Here is a 20,010-nt window from a genome sequence, read left to right on the forward strand (position 1 = left end):
TCTTTTGTTCTAGTTTTCCTTAATACCACAGCATTGGTTTTTAATTTGATTTTTAGTGATGCATATATTGGTCAGCAAAGTAAAACACCTGAGAAGGAAGGACTCCCCCTTTCCTAAATTCCACAGGTTTTTGGGGGCTTGTTTGCCCTCCCTAAGCAGGAAGAAACACCCAGGAATTTCAATTCCAGCACTGACCAGGACAAGGAATGGCTTTACCTGGAAGACTGTGAGGATGGCAGCGGGGAAGGTATCGAAATTCGTGGTTGGAGTTTCATCTTGGAAATTGAACCTGTAGAGAAGGGAGAAATAAAAACCAGAGTGGGGAGGGACAAGCAGCTCCAGGCAGCCCTGGAACACCCTCTAACACCCCATAAACCAAGTCAGGGAGCAACATTTGTTCCACCTGGCTGGAACACCCCAGGCAAGCTCGGTGAGGAACATCTCAGAAGGTGCTTAACAGAACCATCAGCAAAAACTCAATTTCATTCCCAGAGAAAATGCCAATGCTTTGAAATTCATTTTCATCCCCAATTAAAATGAACAATCAAAATCTGCAATGATTTTGCAGAATGAGCCATTCCAAGAAGTTTTCATTCCTCAAGTGTAAAAGCTCAAATTGAAATGACTCTCTTAGCAGATAATTTCTTTTTACCATTTTAAAGATAAAATAGGTATTGACTGGGAAAATAAAAGACCAAACAAAACCATTTCATTATTTCAGTTCAGAAGTGAGGCTGGAGTTAAATGGTAACACTGTGATGGTTCTTACTGCAAAATTCACCATTGCTGGCATTTCTAATGAGAATAATCAGATCCAACCAAACTGTGTTTTCCAGCAGGAAAATATTCCAGAGTGCCATTATGTTTTATATTTGGATATTATATTTTACAGTGGATAATACAGTGGCACTCTGGTTACCAGGGAAGGAACAGTACAGAAGGTGCTGCCCCCAGTCCTGGTTCAGCTCTGGGTGTCCTGGGCACCAGGGGATGATGGGGGAGCTTTGAACTGGGGACTTTCTCCCTTAGGAAAGAATCCAGCTCCAGGGAAAACACCAGAACAGGAATTATTTCCCTATCCCCAGCCCTGAAATCAGGGATGTGAACCTTGCAGGCAGAACAAAGATTCCTCAGACTCACTGTTAGAACCCTAGTTACTAAAAATTTTTAATTTTCTGTAGTAACAGACACTAACCCCCAATAGAACACTACATTTGACCTAAAGCTGTAAAAAAACCTTGCATAATAATATCCTTCCTTAAATAATAAAAGTAAGATTATGAGTGTGTAGTTTAAATAAAATTGTGTAATATCACAAACTAAAAATCTTAAGAGTTTAAAGTTTTAGAATATATATGTTATATAAAACAAAATAAAGGTTTTAAGACAGAAGCTAGTCCTCCTTTTTCACCTCCTACTTCATAAGTTTTAGTATTATGTCATTAAATAAATAATCCACATTACAAGACACAAATAGTTATTGAGTTAAAAATAAAAATGATTTAACTGTCATTTCTTAATTAGACAGTTTTTCCTCAAAAGACCTTGTAAAAAAAGAGATACAACTCCATTTTTTAGTTTGTTAAAGAAAAGTACTATATAACTCACAACTTAAAAAACTATGGCATAAATAAAAATGAATAAACATCTAAGTACAAACAAAAAATGCAGTTTCACAATTTAATCCTGGCTTTAAGAAAGAAAAGAAAAAAAAAATCAACAACTTACTGCCCTCCGAAGAGCTGCATCCCCAGCAGAGCAAAGACCACAATGAACAGGAACAGCAGGAAAAGCAAACTGATGATGGACTTCATGGAGTTCAGCAAGGAGACCACCAGATTCCTCAGGGAATTCCAGTACCTGTGTTGGATCAGAACAGCAGGGGAGAACATGAGTGGAGAAATTTATGAATAGGAATTTGTTTTCCATGTGTCTCAGGTGTAGCTGGGTGTGTGTTCTATCCCCACCTGTCAGAGCTGGGGCAGTTCTCTGCTGTCCATGGCCACTGAGTGTCCCTGCAGGGCTGATCCAATTCCAGCATCCCATGGGGAGATGCTGCATTGCCCAGGGCAGGAGCCAAGCATTCCTACCTGGATCCAATCTGAGGTTTGGGACACCATACACAGCCTTTCCACTGCATTCCCAGAGGAACAGCTGCCTTTTCCACTGGATTTTCAAAGGAAAACTCCCCCCTTGTGCAGGATCCCTGCTCCAGCAGAGCCACAGCTGGCACTGCAGGAGGGCTGAGCCCCCATGGGATGGGGCTGTGCCACCCCCTGACACACAGGGGACAGGGACTGCTCTGACTCTGGCAGTGGCTTGTTTTCTTTATTTGTACTATTGCATTTGTATTTTTAATTTTCCTAGTAAAGAACTGTTATTCCTAGTCCCATATCTTTGTCTGAGAGCCCCTTAATTTCCAAATAATAATAATTCGGAGGGAGGGGGGTTACATTTTCCATTTCAAGGGAAGCTCCTGCCTTCCTTAGCAGACACCTGGCTTTTCACTCAGGCACTGGGATAATGCAGGATTCCCCCTGGGAGCTGAAGGGACCTGGCTCTGGTCACGCAATGAACTCAATTCTGTCATGTGGGATGAAAAATCCACTTAATTTAGGCAGAGGAACTTCAGCATCAGTGGCTTGAGAGTGTCACTTGCTGTCCTGAGAAGGGGCAGAGCCCTCAGCTTGGTTTGTGAGGTTAAATCTCTTTTCCCAAGGAATGAGCAATAACAAGAGGGAATGGCCTCAAATGGCCCCACACAGGTTTAGGTTGGGTATTGGGAAAAATTTCTTCATTAAAATGTTTGTCAAGCCCTGGCCAGGCTGCCCAGGCAGTGGTGGGGTCCCACTGTCCCTGCCCATGTGGCACCTGGGGACATGGGTGAGTGGTGGCCTTGGAAAGACTGGTTGGACCCAATGGCCTTGAAGGTTTTTTCCAACCTAAATAATTCCATCTTTCATCCCTTTATCATGCTGACTGCAATCAGTGGTCAGAACTCACAAAAATAAAATTGTAACTTGCAAAAACATCCAAAATATTTACAAAGTATTGCACCCAATCAGCAAGAGCAGATCTCAGCAGCTCTGGGTAAAATGAACTGCTGAAAATTGCTCTGCATTTGCTGCAAACCCAGGAGTTTCCCACACATAAATCAGTGCAAAGGTAAAGCACAATGACATTTTTGGTGCAGGTTCCCACCTTTCTTGCTGAACATTTACAGAACTTAAAAGTTTCCACTCTGTTTTTCCCAGAGGACAACAAATGACCCAGTACCACACACAAACCTGGGGTCTGAATAATAATAATTAGAAATAAACAATGAGCAGGTACAAATCAGCCCCAGAGAGCTACAAAACTCAGTCCTGCTTGCTTCAAATGTTTTGCTCAGATTTTCTTTATCTATTTAAGGTGGTTGGGTTATTTTTGGAGGGAGGGGCTGTCCCTGCTCCTGTTACTTCAAGCTACGAAGAATTTAGGGAGTGATGGAATCAAGGGAGCACTGAAGAGGTAATGGTGTAAAAAATAAGGTGGAAAACAACAGCAGGAGCACCTAAATTTGTCATCAATTTCCACAGCAATCCTGCAGAAACGGCTCTGGATGGGTTTGGAGATGGCACAGGAGCTGTTTGCTAATGCCAGCACACATTAACTCAAGGCAGGAGCACAAAAACAACAGAAAAGCTGTGGGAACCTGAGTGAAAATTCCACCTCAGAGTCTCCAGGCTGAAAAACTCCAACATTCCCAGCCCAGGCAGCAGGAACACATTTCAGATTTGTGTCAGCACAGCAGCTCAGCCCTAGGATTAGCACCCAGCAATCCCCAGGGAAGCTGCTTTTCCAGAGCCTGGATACTTAAGGAATTGTCATCGGATCAGTGGGAAGTTGATAGGACTTAAAAAGAAAATAAAACTTGAGGTTTTTACCACAAAATATGAGTGACAACACAATATTCTTTTTAAAACAAGCCTAAAGATAAAGCAAAGATGGACATTCTAAGTTGATGAAGAAAGAAAAACTGAAGGAACTGTCATTGGATCAGTGGGAAGTTGATAGGACGTAAAAAGAAAATAAAACTTGGGATTTTTACCAATTGATATTTTTATAAAAATATAAAAACCATGGGATTTTTATAAAATACAAGTGATAACACAATATTTTTGTTTTAAACAAGCCTAAAGATAAAGCAAAGAAGAACATTCTGCTGTCAGCCCACTGAGAACCAAGGGCAGACAAACCTGGACGTGAGGCTGAGGAGAGAAAGGGCTCTTAGAACCCCTTGTGGGTGTAAATCCAGGCTCAGGAATTCCCAAAATTTCCAATTGCCCAGCCAAAGAAAGGGGAATTCTGCATCTGCAGATTCAATCTGCTCCTGTCTCCCCCTCCCAGTGCAGACCTTGGAGGCTGGGGCAGGCAGGGATTTTGTGCCAGCTGCCCCAGGGAGTTGGGGCATTGTGGTTTTTTTTGGATAATTTTAAACTTTTTAGCGATTTAATTATTATTTTATTGTTGATAAATGTGGAAAGCACTCCTCCTGGCCCTGGGGCTGGGCACAGGGATTTCCTGGGCTGCTCAGAGTGCCAAGGGAGCTGCACTTACTTGGTGACTTTGAAGATCCTCAGCAGCCGCAGGGCGCGCAGGACGCTGATGCCAAAGGAGGTGCCCGGCTTCACTGCAGCCCAGATGACCTCAAAGATACTGCCCACGATCACCTGCAGGGACAGACCACCTCAGAGAGGGCATCTCGGGTTTTCTGGGCTTGAAAAGGTATCAGAAAGTCTCTTTTTTCCCAGCCCCAAGACCCAAGAAGTCGAGATTCATCGGTTCTGCTTCTCAAGGTTGTTTATTTTTCCTTATCTATTATATTTGACCTGCTGAGGTCTGTCCAGCAGGTCAGGTTGTGGCACAGTCCCTGCCCTTGGGGTGGTGTTAACTTTTTATACTAAGAACTACCTGTGCTTTATTTACAATAATTTTCCAATACCTATCACCTATGTTAGACAGTCTGTCTCTAAACCAATCCAAAAGTGCCACCATCACAGCAGAAGATGGAGGCCAAGAACAAGAATAAAGAGGACAAAACACACCCAGATTCCTCCATCTTTCCTCTTGAACCCCCATTCTAAATCTCCAAAATTCTACATTTTCACCCAGTGATAAATTCACTATCATTCTACTTAAGCTCCTGTGGCTTGTAACTCCTCACACACAGCTGGGAATTGTTTCCATGGGCTAAAATCAAAGGCCCAGGTGGTTTTGACTCCATGCCAAGGTCTCTGAGCCCCCTGCCAGGGTCTGGAGTGCTCCAGGGCAGCCAGAGGAATGTCCTGGGTTCCAACAAGGGCACAGCTGCTGCTGAGCTCCCTGGGGTGCTCAGGAACCAGAGTTCAGGAGAGCCCTAAATTAGCCAGGAGAATTGGAAAACCCCACCCCAGCTTTCTCCATAGCCAGGAGGAGAACAGCCTGTGATTTATACACAGAGTGGAAATTGTTGCTTTCTTCTCTAGCAATCAAACTACCTTAAAATACCTTTTTTTTTTTGAAGGACACTGTGATTTTTAATGATATTTTTTAATGCTGGCTCAACTACAAATGCCAGCAGCTGATGGGACTCAGAAAATAAAATTTGGAGTTTTTACTACAAAATACAAGTGATAACCTGAGATTTCTGCTTTAAACAAGCTTAAAACCAAAGCAAAAAAGGACATTCTCCTGTCAGCCCACTGTCATTCCTTTCCCCACCCCACACAACCTGCAGAGGTGCAGGAGGGCACTGCCCCATCCTCCCCTTGCCATCAGAAAGACTAAAACTCCTCATCCACAGCAGAACAGCAGCTCTGAGCAACATCTACCAGAAACTCCTGGCAGCTGAGAGTCTTTAGGAGAGCAATTAAAGCAATAATTATTATGAGATCCTGCAAAGCCTCTGGCACAGCCATCCCATCATCTGCCTGGCCTTCAGCCTGGGGGTGCTGAAAAAATTGTCCCAAATCAAGGGGGGCTTTTCAAATTTTGGTTTTCTGGTTGGTTTAAGGATGGCAGAGAATTCACCTCAAGGAAGGGAAAAATCTTCTCAGAAATCCTTCATTAGGAAAAGGACAAACAGTGATGGGTTCAGCACAGCTGGGAAGGACAATTAAACCCACACAGGTTTCTGCAGAGTTAATAGGATCAAACAGGCATTTCCCTGCCAATTGCTGGCATAATTCACATTAACCCAACATTTCTGAGCTTCCACTGCCCATGGGCCCCAGCTGGGCAGAGCACACCATAAACACCAGTTCAGAACTGGTTCTCACCAGAGCCCAGCTGGTTTGTGCTGTGGGAGGGAGGATTAACGGGGGCAGCAGCACTGGGAACCCCTTTGTTACAAAAAGTTCAGGAGAACCCTAAATTAGCCAGGAGAACTGGAAAACTTCACCCCAGCTTTCTCCATAGCCAGGAGGAGAACACCCAGTGATTTATACACTGAGAGGAGCTTGTTGCTTTCTTCTCTAGCAATTAAACTACCTTAAAACATCTTTTTTTGAAGGACACTAATTTTTAATTAGAACTTTTTAATGCTGGCTCAACTGCAAATGCCAACAGTTCCTTTTCCCACCCTTTCATGACAAAAACTTGGATGTCTCTGAAAATTTCATCACTGCTGAAGTGTCCTGCAACACACACTGTGCCCTGAGCTTCCAGAAAATACAGAGGGAAAGGGAGATCCACAACAATTGATAATTCCAGTGTCTGCTACCTGAAGAAGGAGGAACTAAAACTTCTCTCCCACCACTGGGAATCCCTCATTGCCTCAGGTGTAGCTGGGTGTGTGTTCTGTCCCCATCTGTCAGAGCTGGGGCAGTTCTCTGCTGTCCATGGGCAGTTTTTTCTTGATCTCTCCCCCAGCCAATCCTCCCTGCAGGAGATCTCTGCTGTCCATGGCCACTGAGTGTCCCTGCAGGGCTGATCCAATTCCAGCATCCCATGGGGAGATGCTGCATTGCCCAGGGCAGGAGCCAAGCATTCCTACCTGGATCCAATGTGAGCCTGGCACAGCCCAGCAGCCTTTGCCCAGTGCATTGCCAGAGGAGCAGCTTCTGCTGCCCTGCATGGCCAGAGGGAGCCCAGGCCCATCTGCAGCAGCCCTGGAGCTGCAGAGGAAAACTCCCCCCTTGTGCAGGATCCCTGCTCCAGCAGAGCCACAGCTGGCACTGCAGGAGGGCTGAGCCCCCATGGGATGGGGCTGTGCCACCCCCTGACACACAGGGGACAGGGACTGCTCTGACTCTAGCAGTGTTTTGGGTTGTTTTGTACTATTGCATTTGTATTTTTTAATTTTCCTAGTAAAGAGCTGTTATTCCTATTCCCATATCTTTGCCTGAGAGCCCCTTAATTTCATAATAATTTGGAGTAAAATGTAAATAATTACATTTTCCATTTTACAGGAGGCTCCTGCCTTCCTTAGCAGACACCTGTCTTTTCAAACCCAGGCACTCATGAATCAGCAAAAACCTTTCCTCAGCCCCTGTACATGGCACTGATAATTAATTTTCCTTAGCAGCCCCTCCTGGGAGCCTGGTTCCCACTGGACTGCTGCTCCCCAGGCAGATGTTGCTCTGGTTTGTTGTTTCACCCTTTGAGCTCGCAGGGTTCCATCTCAATGTTTTGTCAGACAAAACTGGGTACAGAGCTCTGTGATGTTCCAGTGCTGAACTCGTTCTGGGGGCTGGAAGGTGGGTGAGGGAGGGAAAAACACAGACAGAAGGAGGATCCCTATGGATTCTCTGAAGGAGGAGGAATTAGCAACAGATCAACAGCTTTCTCTCCTGGGAAAGCCTCGGCAGAGCTCCCTGCCAGGGCTGCACAGCCCACAAAGCTCAGACACCTCCTAAGCACAGCAGCTTTTGCCTTGTGCAAGCTCCTAAATCACCTGTCCCTGACAAGCTTCTGTTGTGGAAGGAGCATCCTGGATTTGGGTATCCAAGGAAATTGGCAGCCAGCCTGGGGGGCAGCTCAGAGCCCACCCAGTGCAGGACATCGACCCTTGTGCTGCCCAAGGTGGATCCACTGAGGCTTTTAATAAATCCCTACTTTATCTCTCTCCAGTCTCTGTTCTAGGGCAGCCTTCACAAGGCATCAGTGACACCCCTAAAGGACAATTTATGGACAGTCTGGGTCTGGAGTGTCACTGGCCTTTGTGCTGTGCAGGACAACCCATCCTGTCACTGTCATATTTTCAGAAAAATCCCCTTGCCCAGGATTCTTCTCCTGGGAAGCTGAGAAGCCTCAGAGAAAAAGGAAAACAATATGATCTCATTTGCTTCTCCTGTATTTTGCTGCTTTGGAATGTGGTTGGAGATTGTTTATCCAACATGTGAATTGTTTTTACTTAATGACCAATCACAGTCAGGCTGTGTCGGGTCTGGAAGGAGTCAGGAGTTTTTCATTAGTATCTTGTTAAGCCTTCTGTCCGGATCCTTTCTCTATTCTTTAGTATAGTTTAGTATAGCATTCTTTAATATAATATAGTAACATAAAATAATAAATTAGCCTTCTAAGAACATGGAGTCAGATTCATTTCCTCCCAACGATGAGGACCCCAAAAATACCACAGATCATCCCAACCCTCTGAGCCACCATGACAGTATAGGGATAAAATGTTTCTAAAATCATGGGATATTCAGGAGGGGTTGGAAAGAAAGGTCAGGCCTGGTAGGCCCTGGGAAAATGTTAGGCTTTACTGCATCATGCAAAACTGCACCTGTATAATCATTTAATGGCTATGATAAATGATCTGATTGTTAAATGCAATGATTGTTTGGTGATTGGATATAATTATTGTTTAATCATAACGAGAATAATGAGAAACGATGTTTGGGGGGTTTGATGGAAATTACAAAATCCATGCTTGGATGAAATCAATGTATATAATAGAACAATATCAGTTTAATAATTAATATGTAGTTATATAATGATAAGGGTATAAAAACGTGTTCATCCTGTGAAAAATGCGTATTTTATGATTAGCTTTTCACAAATATTAAAATGAACATTGTATGTGTTATGTTAGAAAGTTATGCTGTATTAATTTTTTTAAGTAGTGTGTTAAATATAGTTTTAGGTTATAACAATATTAAAATAGAAACTATGCTATATAAGATACTTTTTTTAGAGAAAGGACTCGCACTGAGATAGCAGCCACAGGACACCTGAATCTTTCAGAGAAAGAGAATTTATCACTCCATTATCAGAAGAAATGAACTTCTTCCTGCCTTGCTCAGCCCTGAAGAGCCATCAGGATTCAGAGGAAGAAGCTGACACTGACCAGACAGAATCCTGTGTTTGAATGGAATTTATGCATCATGGATGAGGTGTATGAATATGCAACAGGCTGTTGTTTTTAAGGGTTAATCCTCTGTTAATGTGGGTCCTTTTTTGGGCTTATTTTGCCCAGAAAAAGGTACCCAGACTGTCTGTAACTCTTTGTTTCCATTGTCTCATATTGTCCTAATCCAAATTGTCCAGATTTTTATTACTCTAATTATATTACTATTTTTATAACCATTTTATTACTATTAAACTTTTAAAATTTTAAAAACAAGTGATTGGCGTTTTTCACAATCCTGAACCCATGTGGGAGTCAGATTTGATTCTGTACCCCTGACACCCAGAGCTCTTCAATAAAATCACCTGCATGTAATCATTCTGTGATTATGTGCTCCTGAACAACCCCAGCTGCCAGGACACCCCCAAACCAGAGCCTCACATCTGGGACAGCCTCGTGCAACACCTGGGGCTGCTGGACACGGGTGGGTGATTGAATCTCAAATTGTATTTACTCTGAGCTTTGCTGCTGTCCTGGCCACAAAGAGAATAAATTGGCTCTACTCAGAGCCTTGGATTTAGGAGGGTCACTCGCTGAAGGTGACAACAGCTCCTCCTCCCTTGTGGGAGCAGGGGAATTTGGCTTCATGGAAGAAGAGTCACTCCCAGCATTTTGGCAGATAAAAGCCAGAAAGAGCAGCCTGAATGTCAGAGCAGGGCTGGGTGAGGAGGGCAGTGACCTGAGCTGTTGCAGTATGATTTCAGGGTTTACCCCAGAACCCCAGGTTTCTCTCCCAGGTGTGTCAGTCTCCTCTCCTTTCCCCTCCCAGCACTGTCTGTCACTCCTGGCATTCCAGAAGGGCACTGAGTGATTGGCAGATCCAAAGGATGCCCTCTACCCCTGGGGGGCATTGGGCCATCCAGGTGTCCTTTGTCCCTTTGTCCCTCCCCTCCTGTCCCTGCTTGGTGCCTCCCTGCCCCTTCCCTGCCCTCTCCCCGGGGTTCAAAGGAGCAGCAGCCACGGGCTCAGGGAGTTCTGTGGGAGCTGGTGCTGCATTCAGAGGCCTGAGGGCCAGAATAAAGCTCTGGATCCAAACTCTCCATCAGAACCGACTCCTTTCCTTCACCATCGCCTTAAAGCTTCTCCACAGAGGGAAACCTGAGGAGCAGCCCCTGTTATGGGGGGAAGCTCCATCCCAGCAGCACCAGAGCTCCTGCAGGCCTGGACTTGTCTGCAGGGCCCAGCTGCAGCACCCAGCCAGGCAAAAGTGTCTGTGGGGTGAAACACCACACACCCAGCAGCCAAAAGTGTCTGTGGGGTGAAACACCACACACCCAGCCAGCCTAAAGTCTCTGTGGGGTGAAACACCACACATCCAGCCAGGCAAAAGTGTCTGTGGGGTCAAACACCACACACCCAGCCAGGCAAAAGGGTCTGTGGGGTGAAACACCACACACCCAGCCAGGCAAAAGTGTCTGTGGGGTGAAACACCACAGTGCTGCTGTTTGGTTCAGCACCAAGGCCCAGACAAGCCAAGGCAGGTCCTGTCCTGCTGTATTGGTAGTACCAATACTGAGCCCCTCTCCCTGAGCCCGTGGCTGGATCTAAAGCTCCATATCTGGGTTGTTGCAACAGCCTGAGTCCTGCTCAGCCCACTGCAGATAAGAGAGGGGAGTTCTCCTCTGAGCACAGATTACAGCTAATAGCTTTTAATGAATAAATTAACATCCACACTCCAGGCTCTCTGACAGGTGGAGCCAAACCCAGCCCTGCTATTCACACCAGAGCTGCAGTCTGAGCCTGGACTTCTGCACTGAAAGAATTTGAATTATCGCCCTGCTGTCACCTCATCAGGTGTTCACTCTGCTGCTCCTGGTGATGTCTGCAAAGCTCTGCCCGTGTGACTCCAGGTGAAGGCTGCTCAGTGGGTGACACGAGCAGGAAGATGTGTGGGTTTGTTTTTTTTTTTGTCTTTCAATCAGCTCATTGCAATGGGAGGGACAGAATCTGCCGGCAATCAGAGCACTCTGGGGTGCTGATGCTGCCAACAGCCCGGGGCTGCAGGAAATGAAATCCCCCGGCTGTCACTTCCCTTCCAAAAGGAGGATAACGAGGGAAGCTTAATGCATTTCACTGCTAATTTATACAGGGACTGCTCCCCCCAGGAGCACTTCCCGTGCATTTCCATACTCATCCTCAAACACCCAGCACCTGAATGACAGGAGAGACACCTGCTCGTCACAGGGAGGGCTTTCAAGGACATGGAGGGACAGGATTGGATGGGATATTGGGAAGAAATTCTTCCCTGTGAGGGTGGAGAGGGGTTGGAATGGAATTGCCAGAGCAGCTGTGGCTGCCCCATGATCCCTGGCAGTGCCCAAGGCCAGGTTGGACAGGGTTGGGGTAACCTGGGGCAGTGGGAGGTGTCCTTGCCCATGGCAGGGGGTCAGAATTAGATGATTTTAAGGCCCCTCCTACCCCAAACCATCCCATGATTTATCCACCCTGTGTCACAGACATCTTTTATGAAAAATCCTTTCCTTAGGATTTTTCCTCCTGAGAAGCTGAGAGGCCTCAGGAACAAAATGTAACCAATGGTTATCTGCTGCTGTGGAATGCAACAGGTGCATCTGGGATTGGGCTCATGTGGTTGTTTCTAATTAATGGCCAATCACAGCCCAGCTGTCTTGGACTCTCTGGTCAGTCACAAGATTTTATTATCATTCCTTTCCTTTCAAGCCTTCTGATGAAATCCTATCTTCTATTCTTTTAGTATAGTTATATCATTTTCTTTTAATATAATATATATCATAAAATAATAAATCAGCCTTCTGAAACATGGAGTCAAGATTCTCATCTCTTCCCTCATCCTGGGATCCCTGGGAACACCATCACAGCCCTGCTGGATGTTACTCACCCCAAAGTCAAAGCAGTTGAATGAAGAGTGGAAGTAATTCCTTGGCCCCAGCCCATACATCTTCAGAGACATCTCAGTGAGGAACAGCCCCAGGAAAACAAACTCTGCGAAATCTGGGAACAGGAGAAGAGATTAAATTAATCCTTGCCGGGCAGAGCTCTTCATGCAGGGAATTTTTGTTCCTTTTTCACAGCACAAAGGGCCTGCTGGTGGAAGGAAATCCCTGTGAAATGGCAAACAGGGGCCAGGCACAATTTGGCACAATTTTCTCTGTGTATGTCCATGAGCTGTGTGAAGGCAATGCTCACCTGTATCCTTGGGTGAGAAAAGGAGCATTAAATCATATGCTCATTGTCTCTGTAAAGGAATTTCAAAGTAATAAGCCCTGGATCTAATATTTTTAAAGGTCAAATTTAATTGCAGAGATGTTTTGGGACTTCTGTACTTTCAAGAGATGGAAACTTTTGGGTGTGGGGTGTAAGTTTCTGTACCATCCTCTGATGATAAAAATACCTTCCTACCCAACAGAAGTGCTGACTCTGAGGGCTCACATTCAGAGGTGTTGTGTCTCCTGTTACCACATTTATTTTTATTATGCCTTTATAGCCCTGTAATTATGGAAGAGCCCCTTCTGTTTCCTTTTTCCTTCACATATCACAGGCTGGGAAACTTTTGATGGGAAAATTTATCACCTATGATGAAACAAAGGGCAGAAGGAACAGAGCTGGAGGCTTCAATTTCCACATCAAGTTTTAAGAACTTGAAGCTACAGCAAACACTGCCTTTGGCATTTTAAGTTTGGATCTGGAGGCCAATAAGCAACAGCAAGAGTGAAATGTTAAAAACAAAACAAAAAAAAGCACCAAAAAAAAGGCAAAAACCACCTACACTTCCAAGAAAAACCAAACAGCAGAAGGCAAAGCTCCCTCTCTGGAGAAAAGATGAGGAAAAGAATCAAACCTCAAAAGGTGGGGATTAATCACCTTGTTTAGTGCAGCACAGGAGGTTCTCAGAGGCTGCAGCAGAACAGATGCTACAAGAAAGTCTCCTGTAATTTCAATTTTATGATTCCAGGAATGATAAAAAGGAGATGGTGCCAAACTTTATACAGAAGTACACAGAGACAGAAGAGAGGCAACAGATACAAGGAAAATTTCAGCAGGATGATCCTGGATTCCAGGTGCTTTACACTCTGGGACAGCTCCAATCTCTGCTCTGGGACAGGGACAGGAGCCAGGGAAGGGCTGGGGCTGGGCCAGGGCAGCTCAGGCTGGAGAACCAGAGCACACAGCCTCAAGCTGTGCCAAGGGAAATTCAGGTTGGACATTAGGAAAAAGTTTCTTACAGAAGGAGAGATAAAGTTCTGGAATGGCTGCCCAGGGAGGTGGTGGAGTCCCCATCCCTGGGTGTGTTTAACAAAGCCTGGATGTGGCACTGGGTGCCAGGGTTGAGGTGAGGGGTTGGGGCTGGGTTGGACTCAATGATCTTGAAGGTCTCTTCCAACCCAGTGATTCTGGGAATTCTGTGAGCTCAGGGCAAGGTTCTTCCCCCAGAGGGTGCTGGCACTGCCCAGGCTCCCCAGGGAATGGGCACAGCCCCGAGGCTGCCAGAGCTCCAGGAGCCTTTGGGCAGCGCTGCCAGGGATGCCCAGGCTGGGGTTGCTGGGACAGGGGCTGGGTTTGATGATCCTTGGGGTCCCTTCCAGCTCAGGAGGTTCCATGATTCCACCATTCTCTGACCTCCTGCAATCTGCAGCTTCAGCTGAGTGTGGGGAGAGACTTCCATTCTGCCTTGGATTTCCATTCCCAGCCTTGCACATCCAGAGGAATGAGCAGAGCTGGCCCAGGGCCATCCTGGGTGTCTTTGGAAATGCCTTGAAAAACACAGCTTCAATTACTCAAAATAAAAAAGGGGTTTCAAATTTGAAATGTTAAATGAAAGCCAGTCATGGAACACCATGGGCATAAAGTTCCCTGAAATCCAGGAAGCAATAATGAGATGGAAGAGGCTTTATTAACACCTTAGTGAGGAGCCTGCAAGGACACCTGTGCCAACATTTGCAAAAGGGGAGGAAATGTCAGGAGTATTAATTATCCCACGTGACCTGCTCTCCTTGAAAACAGCAGCAAGATCATCCAAGGAGACTCCAAGGGCAACGTGTTCCCAGCTGAGGAATAAGATGACAAAATCTGAGACCTACAGCCTTTTTCCCAGGAAGAGGCAGATCCTCCCTCTGGGTCTCAGGGCACACGAGCAGCACAACTTCCTCTCTCCTTGAGCTTGGAGCTTTTGAGGAGAAGCCTCTTCACACCTGACCAAGCTGCAACTTTTCTCTCCTTTCTCACAGGAGGTGCAAGGACTCAGTGAGGAAACTCAGTGTCCAGCACCAAGGATCCCAGAGTAAGGAGATATCCATAATTGTGCTGGGAATCCATCTGACCTTCCATCTGCTCTGGTGGGGCCCTTCCAGCTGCTCAGGGCTGCCTGCAGCTCTGGGACCAGCAGGAGGACCTGGAGCTGCTGGAAGGAGTCACAGAATTCACAGAATTCACAGAATCACTGGGTTGGAAGAGACCTCCAAGATCATTGAGTCCAACCCAGCCCCAACCCCTGAACTCAACCCTGGCACCCAGTGCCACATCCAGGCTTTGTTAAACACACCCAGGGATGGGGACTCCACCACCTCCCTGGGCAGCCATTCCAGAACTTTATCACTCCTTCTGTAAAAAACTTCTTCCTGATACCCAACTTGAATTTCCCTTGGTGCAGCTTGAGGCTGTGTGCTCTGGTTGTGTCAGTGCTGCTGGAGAAAGAGCCCAGCCCCAGCTGAGCACAGGCACCTTTCAGGAGCTGTGAGAGTGATGGGGGCAGCCCTGAGTCCAGAAAAAACCTGGAGCTGCTCTGGGGCTCTGGAGCATCTCTTGGAGAGCTGGGGGTGCTCACCTGGAGAGGAGAAGCTCCAGGGAGAGCCCAGAGCCCCTGCCAGGGCCTGAAGGGGCTCCAGGAGAGCTGGAGAGGGACTCTGGTGTCACACTCAGCTGGTGGTGCTGACTGGGACAATTTCCAGGTGCAGGGTCCCTATGCCAAAGGTTGATATCCAGCCAATGCTGTGAAACCTTCTTAAATCAGCTGATAAAATCACAGGGAGGGGTTGTGGGTCCTGCAGGAAGCAATGCACAGCCCCATATCTCTGGCAGGGAGATTCTCATCCCCTTATCTCTGCCCCAGCCTCACCTGTGCTGAGTCACAGCTCAGGTGCCCCCCAGATTCTCCAAAGAACAACAAAAATTCTCAGCAGTGATTTTTAACTGCAGATTTGTACCAACAGACCTCAGGACACTTTGCCAAGACAATTACCATCATCCCAAAGGAGCACAAAAGGAGGAAAGACCAAGGACTAATGTTCAGTCACTGCCCCAACAGAGACTGAACACACCCTGGGCATCACAAGTGCAAAGTGTCACCATCAGGCTGCCACATCCTGCAAATCCAGAATATCACCCTAGAAAAAAGCTAGAAAGTGGCAAAAGAGAATCAAGAAATATTTGATTATATATTTAAAAAAAATATATAAAAAGCCAGGAAATGTTTAAAACTCAGAGCATCTAAAAACCAACTTCCTTCTGCCGCTCTTGCAAGAGCCACCCTTGGCCTTTCCCAGCTGATGAATTCCAGAGCAGAGCCCAGACCTGGCAGCAAGAGCTGTGTCCCAGCAGGTACCAGATGCTCCAAATCAGAGCCCAGTGAGGCTGGGATGGAGGGAAGTGGAATTCAGACCCTGAACTCCTCAGGCAGAAGGAATTGGCTCCATGGAGAGGCTGCTGCATCCAACACGTGATTTCTTCTGAGAAGGCCCTGCCTAAATAATTGAAAATGCAATTTTGTTGTTTGGGCCTCCTGGTATTCAAACCTCACCTAATTTCATTTGCCTTACTCCAAAGCATTTTGTGATGTGATTTAAGGAGGAAAGGTTTGATACAAACACTCTTATTTCATTTCCAAGCTGTGCTGTTGGCAAAGGCCATGCAAGCATCCCTTCACCCCACACCTTTGAATTAGGCTCCTAATTAGAGTTAACAGCTCCTTTCTGTCAATCATTTCTGGATTAATTCCATTTCTGCCCCATCTCCAAGTCCAATGGCATCAGAAGCAGGTGCTGAGCCTGACACTTCCCTCTCCTCACTCTCCTCTCACATTAAAAGAACTTCAGCAGGGAAAAACTTTCCCCTTTTTGCCCAAGCAGATGTGAAATGCTCAGCAGACAGAAATAAATATGTTCCAGAAAGCCTTTTCCTGGCAGATCCTGCATATTGGTATCCAGAGGGAGCTGGGGCTTGGCTTCAAAGGCAACAACAGCACCAAAAAAAGGCCAAATTGCCCCAAACATGAGGCTCAGCACTGGGTAGGCTCTCAGGCCATAATGGCTCAAATGCTGTGCTCAAACACTGGATTTATCAAAAGGAAACACTGTGGATTTGGGGCTCAGACCTACACAGATTAAGAAGCCAGGAAGGATCCCTGCAGGACTGGAGAAAGAAAAGAGCTTTGGGAAGGGCAGCCCCTGAGTGGAACTGCAGGGACCCAGTGCTGAAACTTCCTCCCCACAGTCCCTAAAATCATCCCACAGACCCTAAACCATCCCATAGTGCCTAAAACCATCCAAATCCCTTAAATCCATCCCACAGTCTCTAAAACCCTTCTGACAGTGCCTGAAATCCATCCTACAGTCCCTGAAACCCATCCCACAGTCCCTAAGATCCATCCCACAGTCCCAAAACCCCATCCCACAGTCCCTAAAACCATCCAAGTCCCTTAAATCCATCCCACAGTCTCCAAAACCCATCTGACAGTCCCTGAAATCCATTCTACAGTCCCTGAAACCCATCCCACAGTCCCAAAACCCCATACCACAGTCCCTAAAACCATCCCACAGACCCTAAAACCATCCCATAATGCCTAAAACCATCCAAGTCCCTTAAATCCATCCCACAGTCTCTAAAATCCATCCGACAGTCCCTGAAATCCATCCTACAGTCCCTGAAACCCATCCAACACTCCCTAAGATCCATCCCACAGTCCCTAAAACCCCATCCCACAGTCCCTAAAACCATCCCACAGTCTCAAAAACCCATCCCACAGAGCCAGAGAGCTCTGGTCCCACCTTCACCCCACAGCTTTAGGCAGAGGAAGAGGAGCTCAGCCCAGCCCCATCCCTGGGGCCTCCTGCCCTGCAGCAATTCCTGCAGCTGCTCCCACAGGATGGGATTTAGGGTCTGTGGGATGGGGTTTTAGGGACTGTGGGATGGGTTTCAGGGACTGTGGGATGGGTTTTTGGCACTGTGGGATGGGTTTCAGGTACTGTGGGACGCGTTTTTGGCACTGTGGGATGGATTTTGGCACTGTGGGATGGGTTTCAGGTACTGTGGGATGGGTTTTGGCACTGTGGGATGAGTTTTTGGCACTGTGGGATGGGTTTTTGGCACTGTGGGATGGGTTTCAGGTACTGTAGGATGGGTTTTAGGGACTGTGGGATGGATTTTGGCACTGTGGGATGGGTTTTAGGGACTGTGGGGAGGAGGTTTCAGCACTGGGTCACTGCAGTTTCATTCAGGGACTGCCCTTCCCAAAGGCACAGCCCTGGTCACTCCTGGTGTCCCCAGCATGGATTTTGAGGGGCCCTCAGTTGAAAATTCATCTTTGCTGCTACCAGACCTCAGGGCTGCCATTCTGTCAGAATTGCAGAAACCAGAGTTGGTTTCTGACAGAAATCTCCTCTTTTTCAGAATATTGGCAGTGGTGGAAAGGAGCGTGAAGAGATGATAATAAAATCAGGAAATAGATGCATGAAATATATTCTTTTATAGGTAATTGCAGCTTATTTAACCAGAGTTCTGTGCTTCAGTGAGCAGTGTCCATCTGCAGCATGAGAGAAATCCTATTTGGCCCTGGAGTCCTTTCCACACAGAGAAGGAGAATCTCTGATTGAATTTGAGGATAATTACAGGAGCATGAAGTATGGCCTGTTATTAATCATACCACAAGAATTCAAAGAATTCCTCATCAGTGCTTTCAATAAGGCTAAAGAAATCCCAAGCCTCTCTCCAAAGCTCCTGCAGTCCTTTTTCCAAAGCAGTTGTAGAGATATGGAGCATCAAGCAGAGAAAGCTAATCAGAACAATTCAAAACAGAAAAGTTAAAAGAAAAGACCAAGGGAGAAATAAATCAATGCAGAGCCGTAGGCTTTTACCAATTGTTCTTTAAGTAAAATTAATTTGTAATGTAATTAAACTTCTCCCCAGAGGGACAGGTATAATTGAATTAGAGGTGCCTGGGTAGAGTTGCAGGGTTTAGCAGCTCCTTTCTAATTGCTCACATCTTCCTTCCTAGGCAAAGGCTATAGGTACTTTGATATTTCTATAGATGCTCATAAGGATTATGTAGAATTGTCTGATTTACCAGACTAAGAGAAAAGTAACTGCAGAAATTAAAATAGAGCAGAAAGTCCTGATCTTGTGTAGTGTTTGAGTCTGTTTGGGAGTGTTTGGTCTTTGAGTAGTGCTTTTAGCGAAACCTTTCATTTTTATTTGTTTACAGATTTGCATTTAGACCTCTCCTGCTGCTGCAGTTCACAAAAAGCCTCCTCAGTCCATTCCTGAGCACCTTCCCTGAAACAGCATCTCTGGAATTTTTGATTTCTCTCTTGCTCTGCATCCCACCAGCCAGGCCCTGCTCCTCTACAGCGATGTTCCCTCACCATGGATTAACTTTTAAGCCATTTTTAAACTCTGCCACTCTCCCATTTAAAGGATTTTGCCAAGTATTTCCAGGAGCTGTTTCAAATCCCCTTGTTCTGCCTCTATCTAATGGATTTGTGCACAAACCTTGGGCAGAATGGGGATTTCCAGGAGCATTCCTGGAGGGCTCAGCCCCAGCTGGGCTCCTCCCCAGGTGTTTGTGCTGTGAGTTATCCAGGCAGGAGTGAGGGGGCACATCCAGTCTGGCTGTCACCATGAGATTTTCTGACAAATCCCTTCCCCAGGATGTTTCTCCTGAGAAGCCTCAGAAAATAAATGCAAACAATAATTATCTGATTGCTTGGAATGTGGTCTGGAGGTTGCTCACCAACAGGTGCATCTTTGGTTCCATGTGAATTGTTTCTAATTAATGGCCAATCCCAGTCCAGCTGTGTCAGGCTCTCTGAGTCTGTCACAGGTTTTTATTATCATTCTTGGTTTAGCCTTCTGATGTCTCCTTTCTCTTTCTTTAGTATAGTTTTAGAATATAATAGAATATAATGTAGTATTATATAATAGAATATAATGTAGTATTATATAATATAATGTAGTATTATATAATGTAATATAATGTAATATAATATAATATAATATAATATAATATAATATAATATAATATAATATAATATAATATAATATAATATAATATAATATAATATAATATAATATAAGCTTTCTGAGAGCTTGGAGTCAAATCCTCATCTCTCACCTCATCCTGGTGACCCTCACAACACCACAACAGTCAGGCCACCACTGCGACACCAAAACAACCAGCAAAGTCCTTAAGGCACCAAACATTCCCTGCACTCAGTATTCAAATAGGGATTTGTAGAAATCTGAGGCTCTGGAAACTCTGCCATCCCCCAGGAAAGGGGTAGGAAGGTTTGGGTCATCCCCAGTGCACAGCCAGGTGTGAATGCAGTCCCACAGCTCCTCAGCCTGGAATTCAGGAGGGTTTGGAGGTATGGGATACTTGGAATTTAAGAGGT

At 45.9% G+C, this 20,010-nt stretch overlaps 1 protein-coding gene across 11 annotated transcripts in view; it reads right to left on the reverse strand.

The window, feature by feature from the left end:
• CACNA1B (calcium voltage-gated channel subunit alpha1 B) overlaps positions 1 to 20,010 on the reverse strand; it is a 334,736-nt gene that overhangs the window by 122,697 nt on the left and 192,029 nt on the right. For all 11 annotated transcript variants that reach the window (XM_071453699.1, XM_071453697.1, XM_071453694.1 and 8 more), the window contains 4 exons: positions 12,228 to 12,340; positions 4,600 to 4,712; positions 1,729 to 1,860; positions 217 to 289 (listed from right to left, as the gene is read on the reverse strand). In XM_071453699.1, coding sequence (XP_071309800.1) covers positions 217 to 289; positions 1,729 to 1,860; positions 4,600 to 4,712; positions 12,228 to 12,340 — 431 coding nt within the window. The remainder of the gene's footprint in view (positions 1 to 216; positions 290 to 1,728; positions 1,861 to 4,599; positions 4,713 to 12,227; positions 12,341 to 20,010) is intronic.

The sequence above is a fragment of the Agelaius tricolor genome, unplaced genomic scaffold (genome assembly GCF_023055355.1).
Source record: "Agelaius tricolor isolate 1412-34295 unplaced genomic scaffold, bAgeTri1.0.p SCAF_37, whole genome shotgun sequence".
Classification (NCBI taxonomy): Eukaryota; Metazoa; Chordata; class Aves; order Passeriformes; family Icteridae; genus Agelaius; species Agelaius tricolor.